Below are 12,375 nucleotides of genomic sequence, written 5' to 3' on the forward strand. Positions count from 1 at the left end.
CGTTAAAGCCGATGAAATTCCTAGAAAAGGTACTTGCTAAGGACGAGGATATATGCCTCGGTACTCTTGTGGCAGTTCCTAGATCGGGATCGTTTCAGAACTAAGCTGAGATAGTTTCAGATGCTTGTTCCGGGATATTTTCGGGCTTGTTTCAGGGTAGTTTCGCAACTATTTCATTTCTGAACTATTTGGTAGCTGTTTCGGGATTATTAAGGTACTAATGCGAGGTTGTTTTATGGACTATTCGAGATTATTTCGGGAATTTTGGGACTATTTCTGGATGATTTGAGACTCTTTCGTGAGTTTTTGGAATAGGGATTATTTCGGCATTGTTTAAGAAATCTCTTCGGGACAATTTCAGGATAACTTCTGGATGGCTTTTTCGATAGCTTAGGTATCATTTCCAGATTGCTTCAAGTATTGTTTTCGTAACTTTTTGGTTCAACTCACAGAAATTTCAGCACCGCTGCCGGAATGAAGATTTGTTGATTCCGCTTGACACATATAGGAATGCGCAGCTTTCTTCTTTAAGCAACTTTAAGATTCATGAGGGATGCAGGAATGCCAACCCAAGAACTATTGATGTTGTACCCGCAAAGTGAGCGAATATAAACACGGATCGGTAGAGGGTTGTCCCCATGAAATGTTAGGTTAGGATGACCCATACGTTGAAACGTGCTAAATACATAAAGATGGAAAGAAGACGATTTACTCCCAAAATACCACTCAGTATAAATTACAAAACTTCATTCATTGCACATTCTTTCCCCACTCTACAGCATGGGTACGCAAACAACCAGCAGCAGAAGCAGACATTTATAGACGATGTTATGCCGCCCTCTACGATGATGCTCATACATTCCTGCAAACTAAGCTAATGGCTAAAATGCGTATCTTGGAAGCAATTTATATTAAGCAAATGCTTGAAATTATGGATGGTATGCTAGAGGAATATACAAATAGAAGCGAACGGTTTGTGGAGCGTATGTTCTTATTTGCATTAATGTGGACTTTGGGCGCTGTATTAGAGATCGCTGAACGTGATAAATTTGAGGAGTATGTCGTCAAACATCCATCCAAGCTGAGTATGTAAACGTTTTCTTTAAGATTAATGATTTCGTTCCTAAACTAAAGCCTCATTTGTCCATTTTATATAGAGTGGCCTAAGCGTCTACCTGGCGAGACTATATTTGAATATTATGTGGATGATCAGGGCATGTGGCAACATTGGAATACGCGTGTTGAGGATTTCATTTATCCGGAGGATAGTATACCGGAATTTGCATCAATTTTAGTACCGAATGTCGATAATGTGCGTACGGGCTATTTGATGCATAACATTGCGAAGCAACGCAAACAGGTATTGCTGATTGGTGAGCAGGGTACAGCGAAGACGGTGATGATTAAAGGTTATATGTCTCATTATGATCCAGAGCAACATATCTCAAAATCGTTTAATTTTTCATCGGCAACCACACCAAATATGTTTCAGGTATGTGAAATAACAATTTAGCTAAGACTATGTTATGAGTGTGAAAGACAGGGCCCCAGTTTTAATAGCGAATGCAATACCAGCCCTATAATTCAACGGAAGTGCGCACAAGTGCTATTTTGGAATAAGTAGGCGAACAACGATCACGGTCTATATGTCTCTCTTCCTACCTGTCCTGATGTTGGTCTCGGAATCATAGAAGACTTGGAGGAAAGATGAAGTGGTCCTTCGAGTAAGCGAACGGCACTTAGGTCCAAAAAGTCTATATACCTATCGACACCCGTATTCTGTAGCAAAGTCGATAGACGTAAGGGTTAACTATCACTGTTAAAGATTCAAAGCGGAAGCTGCCGTAGTTAAAGACGCAGTTGATGGGATGTCGCCGTCTAATAGAAGTGGTGTGCAGGTCCAACTAACCGAAAGTTCACGACTCGAGTGATTAGCAACTTTTAGAACATTTTTCGAAAACGGTTTACCTCTCGGTAGTGTTTTAGCAAGCCCTCAGGAAATAAATGCGTCTGTCCTACCAGTTACCGTTCGGAGTCGAGGTAAAGCATATAAGTCCGTCGATTTGTAGGATAAGTAAAAACGTAGCAAACTCAGCTAGCCAAGTTGATACTTAAGCCCCAATCCAAATTGTGGTGAAATCGTGGGTGGGTTGGGGGCGGCTAACCTTTTTTGCATGTTGTTGTTGTAGCGATAAGGACACTCCCCGAAGGCCTTGGGGAGTAATATCGATGTTGATGGTCCTTTGCCGGATGCAGATCCGGTAAGTACCGGCAACAAGCACCATAAAGCTACTAGCCCGAACATACCGCCTTCCCACCCCCTGTTCATGAAACAGGATTCGCCACGGGTAAATGAAGTTGACAATTGGGTGTTGGAGAAGCTATATATTGCGCGGGCAACCCCTTGAGAGGGTTGCGCTACACAACCCCTGAATCAATTTGGTATTTTAGTCGCCTCTTACGACAAGCATACCTACCACGGGTATATTCTAAGCCCCTAACCCGCTGGAGCGTTCTTGCATCTGACACCAGAATGTTGTAGCACTCAAGGGTATGACTGAACCGGACACAGAGGGCCTTGAGTCAGCTTATGCATCCCTGGGTGGACACAACCTCTTGCAGGATAGCGGCATCCTTCTGATCAGAAGTAGATTGGCGACTCCTTAAATTATTGGGTTATATAAGGCTACTGATGACTGGTGTTTTGACAAATAACTATCTGTAGGTTAGGTTGAACGGGCCGGTTCATGAGGACCTCGCATAGACTGAATGAGTCCGTAGTGTTACCAGAAAATATATAATATAAGTCCATAACGTGCGTCGTAATATGATGGAAAACGGCGCTGCATGGAGAACTATCAAATGGAACCATCGAGTCACATCATGCACTGTTAAATTTTGCTTACTTGAATCTCCAAAGGATTTATCTAGGCTCGAGATCGGTCTTATTCGAAACGATACCGTTGCATCGCAACGATTCTCCTAAGTAGCGATAGCTTATATAGTCACTGTTAACGTATGTGGCATCACAAAGTACTTTGCTGTCTGAAGTAAGATCAACCACCGGGGTAGCTACACACAACTTAACCTGTCTTCAGAACGTCCTTCCCTTATTCGCGGTCATCAATTCGTGCATTTCTTTGAAAAACTTTACAGGTTGAACTCTGTTATCTTGGACCATATGACAATTTTTTGTTTTTAAAGGGCGAATTGTGTATAACGCAACGAGTAATTTTTTCTCGTGTGAACCAAAGTTCCTATCATATAAGTGCATTCATTCACTTCAGTGAGTGACAGTAAACCAGAATGCCTTTATGAAATTTTTGGTATTATATAGTGGTGACTGTGAATGTTGGTGACTCCAACAAAAAGTTTCACGACGTCATACATAATATGGCCTTAAGAGTGTTCCTCTCTTGCTGAATCACGGGCTCTTGTAGCCCAAATTTCTTTGGATGATTATAAATTGATAGAATCAGCTTTTGTTACACTTTCTGTACTTTTCAATACGATGAAAGGACGACGAGAGTATTACGTTGGAATAAAAGCAGGCCATTCTTCGACTGCTTACGTACTAGTTGTGCTTTGCAGGAATATCGTCAATCCATTAACTTTTATTTTTTCAGTCAGGTAAGGAAGTGCTCTGCCATGAAGGCGCACTTGAACATTGCATTGTATTGCGGAGCACAAAATGTTTTAATTGTTTAAAGCTAGCAATGCATGTATGTATTTTGTTAAAATTTTTTGATTACGAGCCGGACCCGTGAGCATCTTGCGCAACCAATATGAAAGTCTCTTATCAAATATCAACAGAAATCAGCTGTTCTATCAATAAATTAAAATTACAGCTTGCGCTGCCATCTGTCGTATAGTAGCAACTGCCGGCAATGCAGTGCAAATATTCACAATAGTGCCATAGTACAAATAGATTTCTTTGTGTGCTCACAATCGTTTATTTTTAACAAATTATTTTAATAAAATATAGCTAAACAAAAGCACTACGACCAAAATTGCCCAAAGCTCGCTAATATCCCGAATCTCCTCTTTATAACCAAAACTTTATTTATATATTTGGATTGCAAATTAAAGTGAAAAAGGGACCCGTACATAAAAACAGCAATTAGAAACAATATATGTATATGATTTTTACTGCTTTTTTAAGAATTGTTTCTGGAGTGTAAGCAAACATGCGTGCATGCGTTTTGCCTCGTTGCAAGTTTATCAGCCACCAAAGTAGCACCACTACGATGATTTTACGCTTACCAACACAGCTAAAGTTTCACTTTTGTTGATTACTTTTCTTATTCATTTCTTATCTTTAGCGCATTATCGAGTCATACGTGGAGAAACGCGTTGGCACCACTTATGGTCCACCGGGTCAGCGTTCGATGACCGTCTTCATCGATGATATTAATATGCCGGTAATAAATGAATGGGGCGATCAAATTACTAATGAAATTGTACGTCAAATGATCGAGCAGGGAGGTTTCTACTCGTTGGAAAAACCAGGTACACAAATTAAGCGCTCCATCTATTCTTTAAACTCAATTTATGATATTACCTTCCCTTTTAGGCGATTTCTCCACAATCATGGACATACAACTTTTGGCTGCCATGATACATCCGGGCGGTGGACGTAATGATATACCAAATCGTTTGAAACGTCATTTATCTATCTTCAATTGTACCTTGCCCAGTAATAATTCCATGGATCAGATATTCAATAAAATAGGGCAGGGCTACTTTTGTTTGGCGCGTTTCAATGAGGAAGTGGTTGATATAATACCACATTTAGTACCGTTAACACGCATTTTCTGGCAAAACGTCAAAACGAAAATGTTGCCGACGCCCGCAAATTTCCATTATGTTTTTAATTTGCGTGATCTTTCACGCATCTGGGAGGGTATATTAAAAATTCATGCGGAGGAATGCGAAACTGTACAAACAGTATTGAAATTGTGGCGTCACGAATGTACCCGAGTCATTGCCGATCGTTTTACCGAGTTCAAGGATAAAGATTGGTTTGAAGCGTGCATGCAACGTGATGCTCTAAAACATTTACCCGAAGAGGTCACTGAATTTTATCCAGAGGATGAAACATATTTTGTGGATTTCTTAAGAGATCCGCCCGATGCTGGTGAGGATGATGATGTGGAAGTATCATTGGAACCGCCGAAAATATATGAAGAAATACCAAGGTGAGTGAAAATAGATTATGACTGGTTTTGGACTCTAACAAAAGGTTCTCAAGCTTATAAGATAATTTAAGAAGAGGAAATTGATCTGCCAACTTATTCTGTTATGGACCGGTGGAACTGAGTTTTGTGGCCGGCTACTATGCCGGTGAGAAGGGCCTGTTTATGTCCTGCATTTGCGGCGTGTGCACTAGTATGCCTATCCCGCAGCTTCAGTCAGCGTGGGTTCAAAATACACAAATGCAAGACCAAGTCACCTTCTCCCCAGTCCATCATCTAACAAGATAAATTTAATTTTGCACACTAGGGAAAGAAACAAATTAACAACCACCATCTTGCGCACCAATCCATCCACACAATACCAAAACCACTTGCCCTGCAGCGCCTAGAAAATATTTTTGGGCTGCTCCAAACCCACCCAACCTTGGCTTCATTGATGGTACCGAAGCCCCTTTATACCACCACACGACCTTCGAAATTAGACCAACTCAAAAATAATTTAAAGATCCATATTATTTATTTCAGTACAATTCTCAAACTTTAAATCTAAACATTGTTCTTAAAAATACTAATTAATTCCAAAAATATATGCTCTTTAAAGTACGGAATATAATGTACTTATAAAGAAATAAGCAAAAAAAAGAGTTTGTTTATTACTAACCACTTTTCCTGGCGGGTATCCAAAACTATTATTCCTGACCTACCTCAATTCCGAATATCATTTGGTCATAGACTTTTAGTTTGTACATAATTTTTGTTTATACATAGGTACATATGTACGTGCACATAAATGTAGGTGGAGATCTGAGCAATTATTTGGAATGAACAAGAATCGGGACAAGCGTCAATTCTCGCGATCAATGCGACTACGCTTGTTATTATTAATATATATATCATAATCATCTCACTAATAGAAAAAAAACAAGAGAGAGAGTTTGGTATACTAAAAGAGAACCTTAATCATTGAGAGAGAGGTAACATTAAGAAAAAAAAAACAGTTTCAAAATGTGCAAACTCGAAAGGTAAATCGCAAAGACTTTAAACAGTCAAAAATAAAAATAGCAAATCAAAAAAAAATCACCCAAAAACAACCAAAACTACTACCATTAGTGGTAGAAAGCAAACGTTAGTACCAATTTCGTTTATAATAATTCATACTCATTGTTGTATATTTTGTCACTTACATGTTGTTTTTGATAATTCAGGATCCCACGCAGCGTAGAAGGCCTCCTCCGCAGGTCGTATGATTTCGTGTCCTTTTGCTATTATTTAAAGTTTAAATTATTATGGATAAGCGATCACCTACATCTCAACTAATGAAGACCTCGTGTTTTTTTTTTTTCTTAGTTACCTACCAAATCTACAAATCTTAGAAAGCACCCTTTTAGGTGGTAGTGAGTCATTTGAGACTAGCAAGCTCAACAGAAATTATAGCTAAATTATGAATGGAGCAAATCACTGAAAGGGAAAACAACGGAAAATGTTACTCTTTAGTTTTGGTGCTACGGCATATGTACGTATGTACATTAAAATGTGTATGCTGACATGGCTCTCTCTCTCGTTTTTGGATCTTGGGGTGTCTGTTAGGATGAACTAATAGCTTGGAATAATTTTCTTTTGGGCATGGACTAAAGACATTGCATGTAGATACGTATAGAACCATAATTAAACCAACCTTTAGCAAGCTGACAACAAAATCTACCTGCGGAGGAGGCCTTCTACGCTGCGGGGGACATTGATGTGTCAACAATAAATGATGTAAGTAGAGAACCAGTTTACTTAATATATATATATGTACATGCGTAGTCTTGATATACAAAGTTCATATGCTATAATTTTGTTTCGCGAGGAATCATGAGATTTCCGATGACTATTTTTTTTGTCTAGCCGGAACTATTATCCTTAGCCGCCTACAAGGTTGCAGCAGAGTATAAGGACGACTCTTTTTAACTCATGAGTATATATGTAAGCATATTAACACGAAAAATTTCTGTTTGTAGAAATTCGCGATCTTTCATTGTTTTTTTTTTGCACGCTTTACCTGCGTGGGTACATATACAGGAATTCCTACATGCTTTCCAAAGTGTGAATTCTCACGGAGCGCATCTCTGTAGATCGCAAGAACTGCCCGCCGTTCTCTTTTTTTTCCAGTCTTTATTGCGGGAGAAAATTTTCTTTCATAATTATGTACAAATGTGCATATGGTTCTTGCGAATGTTAACCCAAAGTTCAGTGACCACTTTAAAATGGAAAAATTGAGGTAGGTCAGGAATATATTAATAGTAATACCCACCACAAAAATTTCGTTAGTGATTAAGCTAAGATAAATTACTTATACTAATCAGTATGCTAATGTTTAGTTTTAGAATATGATACCTTGCCTTGGGCAATCTCGTGTATATAATTGGAGTTTCTTTCTTTTATCATTAATCATAATGTTTATGTATCTAACATGAAAATTTGTAATAGAATAAAAATTATGGATCCCTAAATCTTTCTTTTGAGTTGGTCTAATTTCTGAGGTCGTGTAGTGGTGCTATGGGGCTTCAAAGCCATCAACGAAGCCATAGGTTGGGTGGGTTTAGAGCAGCCCTTAAAATGTCTCTAGGCGCTGCTAGGCAGTGGGTCCTGGTACCGTCTGGTGGTCTGGTATGCAAGATAATAGCGGTTGTTTTCCTCAGTGTGCAAAATAAACTTTAGGCTGTTAGACGATGGACTGAAGAGGAGGTGACTTGGCCTTGCAATTGTGTTTTTTTTTGAACCCACGCTGACTGAAGCTGCGGGATATGTTTGCCAGTGCACACGCCGCAATCGCAGGACATAAACAAGCCCTTCTCACCGGCATGGTAGCCGGCCATAAAACCCAGTTCCGCCGTTCCATAACAGAATAAAAATGGCGCCCAAGCGTGGGGCCCGACTTGATAAAGAATGGCGTACTACTCAGTACCCATAATGAAAGCGGTTCCCCTATTTCGATCCCCTATCGAATGTTATTTGTCCGTCCGTCGTATATTTTTCGTATACCAGCATAAAAAGTGAGTCTTTGAACTTCAAAGCTTCAGGCTAAAAGCTTAGGCTTCGGACAGGACCACATAGCAAGTTTGGTTTAGATTTATAATATTTGGCAAGTCGATATACATATTCCTTTTTGTAGGAATGCTCATTCTTAAAGGCTACATGTCTGGAGAATGTACCAAATTAAGGACGTAGGTCGACACATATATTTCGTTAATTTCATTATTTTTGGTTCTGCCTCGTATGCACTATCCATGTGGAATTCTGCTGTGATGGGCTATATGCCAGCCAGCTTACCGATGGAAACGTCTAAGTGCGTACTTAGTATGAAAGATAATGAGAGTAAATTGGCAAATCTCAATTCCCTATTTCAGAGATGTTCAGTAGTTCTAAAAAACTTATTTTAAGTAAACAAATACTTGAAATTTGATTGTAGGAAGTATTCGGAATATTATAGTCACGGTCCAAGGCTATAACCGATACCTAATTTTTCATCAATAATAGCTGCAAAATGGCTTATACTGAAGCACCACCAGTATAGAATCCCTCTTGCCGACATAAACCACTTCACGACTGAAAATGTTGACCAAACTCAGTGTTAAAATTTGATTTTTTTTTATCATCTAGTTCGAAAATTGTTTTTTCTCGAAACCTTAAATTACTTATCGTTATAACATTGACATATTTAATGGGTAATTAATGATACTGTAAGTTCATCCTCCATAAAAATTTAAGCTCGATAAATCAGCATTGAATTTCAAATTAGTGGATACCTTTTTGTTAATTGTCGTATAGCTTTAGAACTTAGAGGATTCCTAAAATTTTCTTATCGGTCTTCCGTGAGTAAATATTAGATTTTTTTTAAACAAAACCTTAAATGAGTAAACATGTCATTACGTCATAGTACTGAAAGTTTAGGGCCACAACGAAAGGGTTGCACGATATGCCGTGTGAGCTTTAATGCAGACGACGACACTTTGATAACCACATGTGCCCACCTATTTCACCGGTACTGCCTTCTTAACTGGCTTAAGCATCACAATTCCTGTCCTCAATGCAATGCAAAGTGTTCAAATAAAGATTTCGGTGTGCAAACAAGATCAAAAACTACACCCGTTACCACAGGAGACAAGGAGTCAGGTACAGCAGTTCTGACGAGTTCCCAACAAGCACCATCGGGAACGCAGGGAAGTACAAGCTCGATACCGGGAAATCAACAAAGAAGTGAAAGCCTTGGTGCGGCTGTGAACTCAAACAGCTCTGATGAAGACGCACGAATACGTAACATCGTTGGGGCAGTAATTTCAGCGAGGCAAGCATCCATGTTTGAAAACATCAACCAACGTATAGCCGAGATTATCGAAGAAAGACTAGAAAACACTGTAGTAAATGCTCTAGGTAGGCTTAACTTAAATTTGAACCCCCAGGTAGTGTCCCAAGATAGCGTGCCTCCACCAGAACCGCCTATCAATTTGTCAAAAGAAAATGCGCGGGGGCCTACAATTAATTCGACACCTAATCGGGTGCGAGAAAATGCCCATATGGACGACCACTTCAACCGACAGCTAGATCAATTCCGGTTTAGCGGTATGAGTATTGCTCCTAACTCAGGCAGGATAGCCCAGCTCATAGCTAGCTGGGACATCAAGTTCGATGGAAGTAACAAGCTTTCGGTTGACAACTTTGTATACAGGATTGAGTCTCAGGTGATAGATACATTGGGAGGGAATTTTAATTTGTTATGTGAGCATGTACAAAGCCTTTTCACGAAAGATGCTAGGGATTGGTATTGGCGATATAGGCGGTCAGTTGAACGCGTGACGTGGCCAACCCTGTGTCAGGCACTACGTACCAACTTTCAGGAATATAAGAGCGACACAGAAATCAAAGAATTGATTCGAGGTAGAAGGCAAGGTCCTAGCGAAGGTTTCGACGACTTCCGAAACTCAATAATGAAAATTGCTGAGGCCTTGCAGAACCCGTTACCAGAATCAGAGCTTGTCGAGATTTTGCAGAGAAACCTCCGTCCCCGTATTCGTCAGCAACTGTTATACGTCTCAGTGCACTCTCTCGCGGAATTACGACGATTATGTTTGAAAGGCGAGAATCTCCTTAATGAGATCGCAAAAGCAAGCACCACATCTCCAGCAGTTCCAAACCAGCGCCAATTACCACGACGACAGCTAAACGAGGTTGGCATTAACACTGAAGCTACGGAAGAAGCAGACGAAATTCTTGAAATCGACGGAATTACAGAGGCTACAAGTAGCGGCAAAATCGAGTGTTGGAATTGCCGGGAAGAGGGTCACCGTTTCTTCGATTGCCTCGCAGACCGACGTGTCTTTTGTTATGGTTGCGGTTTGCCAGAGGTATATAAGCCCAACTGCCTAAAATGCAATCCGGGAAACTCGCAAAAGAGCGAGGCTTCGATGTCGAAAATGTCGAAACCCCGCTACGACCGAACCCCGTAACTAAAATAGTCCCTTATGAAGTTCGATTGAAGAACTACCAAATTGTACGTTCAAAAATATTTAATGATACACCGGATATTCAACGGAATTCGCCAAATCGCTCCACAGTTAGGTTAAACAATTTTTGGAAAAAAGTTAAGTCCAACAAAAACAACGTAAATAAATTAATATCGTCGATACAACAAAGTTCAAAAGACACAAGACCATATGCTGAAATTGAGATATTCGACGAGAAACACATGGGCCTACTCGATAGTGGAGCCCAAGTTTCATGTTTAGGAGGCTCATTGGCCAAGGAAGTCAGCGAGAAAAAGCAACTCCGACAGCACCACATTTCCGTTTGCACAGCCGACGGTCAGTCTCAAGTTGTATTTGGACAATTGCAATTAGACGTGAAATTTAACAATAAAGTTAAAAAAATAAATTTTTATATTATACCTAGCATAGCCCAAAAGGTAATTTTGGGTGTAGATTTCTGGAGAGATTTTCAAATAGCCCCGCATGTTGTTTCCGAAATAACCTTTCCTTCAGGTGGAGAGGGCACAGAAGAAAATAGTATTCCCTTAACTGACCAGCAAGAGCAACAGCTTAGTTTTGTTAAAAGTGGATTTCCAAGTTTTGAGAAAGAGGGTTTAGGAAAGACCCATCTAATCGAGCACATTATTGAGCTCGAACCCCATGCACGTCCGATTAAGCAGCGTTATTTCCCCATATCGCCCGCTGTAGAAAAGTTAGTACACGCTGAAATCGATGAGATGCTAAGGTTAGGAGTGATCGAAGAATCACCTAACAGTCCGTGGTCCAGCCCGGTTGTATTAGTCAAAAAGTCCAATAAAGTCCGGTTGTGCTTAGACTCAAGGAAAGTCAATGCGTTGACAATCAAAGATGCATATCTGCTCCCCCATATAGATGGCATCCTTAGTAGATTGCCAAAAGCAAAATATATTAGCTCTCTCGACCTCCGTCGAGCGTTCTGGCAAATACCTATGGCCGAAAGCTCAAGAGACTTTACATGTTTCACCGTTCCAAACCGGCCGCTTTATCGCTACTGCGTTATGCCCTTCGGCCTATGTAATGCACCGCAAGCCCTTTGTAGATTGATGGATCGGGTCATACCGCCTTATCTAAAAGAGCAAGTGTTCGTATACTTGGATGATTTATTAGTTGTGACCGAAGATTTTGTAACGCATGTGAAAGTTTTGTCCGATGTTGCGTACCAGTTAAGAAAAGCTGGCCTCACTATAAACGTCCAAAAAAGTAAGTTCTGCATACGAGAAGTAAAGTACTTGGGTTATATCGTCGGAAACGGTATTCTCCGCACAGACCCTGACAAAATATCGTCTGTCGTAAACTACCCGACCCCAACTAGCGTCAAACAACTTAGACGTTTTCTGGGCATGGCAGGATGGTACCGCCGATTCGTCGATAACTTTGCCACGGTAACCACACCTCTAACTAACTTATTAAAAAGGAGTAAACGATTTGAATGGAATGAAGATGCGAACAAGGCTTTTGAAACTCTCAAGGAAAAACTATGCTCAGCACCTGTATTGGCTAACCCGAATTATAAGAAACCATTCATCATTCAGTGCGACGCGAGTAAGCTTGGTGTTGGTGCAGTCCTAGCCCAGAAAGATGAAGACGGCGTAGAAGTACCTGTAGCTTATTTCTCCCAGAAGCTCAATAAAGCACAG

At 40.2% G+C, this 12,375-nt stretch overlaps 1 protein-coding gene across 1 annotated transcript in view; it reads left to right on the top strand.

Annotated features, from left to right (window-relative positions):
* Nucleotides 1-12,375, top strand: part of kl-3 (dynein heavy chain 8, axonemal kl-3) — a 78,136-nt gene that overhangs the window by 34,024 nt on the left and 31,737 nt on the right. The window contains exons 20-23 of the mRNA XM_067768210.1: nt 780-1,085; nt 1,158-1,492; nt 4,323-4,509; nt 4,574-5,198. Of these exons, the coding sequence (XP_067624311.1) occupies nt 780-1,085; nt 1,158-1,492; nt 4,323-4,509; nt 4,574-5,198 (1,453 nt within the window). The remainder of the gene's footprint in view (nt 1-779; nt 1,086-1,157; nt 1,493-4,322; nt 4,510-4,573; nt 5,199-12,375) is intronic.

The sequence above is a fragment of the Eurosta solidaginis genome, chromosome 2 (assembly GCF_040869045.1).
Source record: "Eurosta solidaginis isolate ZX-2024a chromosome 2, ASM4086904v1, whole genome shotgun sequence".
NCBI lineage: Eukaryota > Metazoa > Arthropoda > Insecta > Diptera > Tephritidae > Eurosta > Eurosta solidaginis.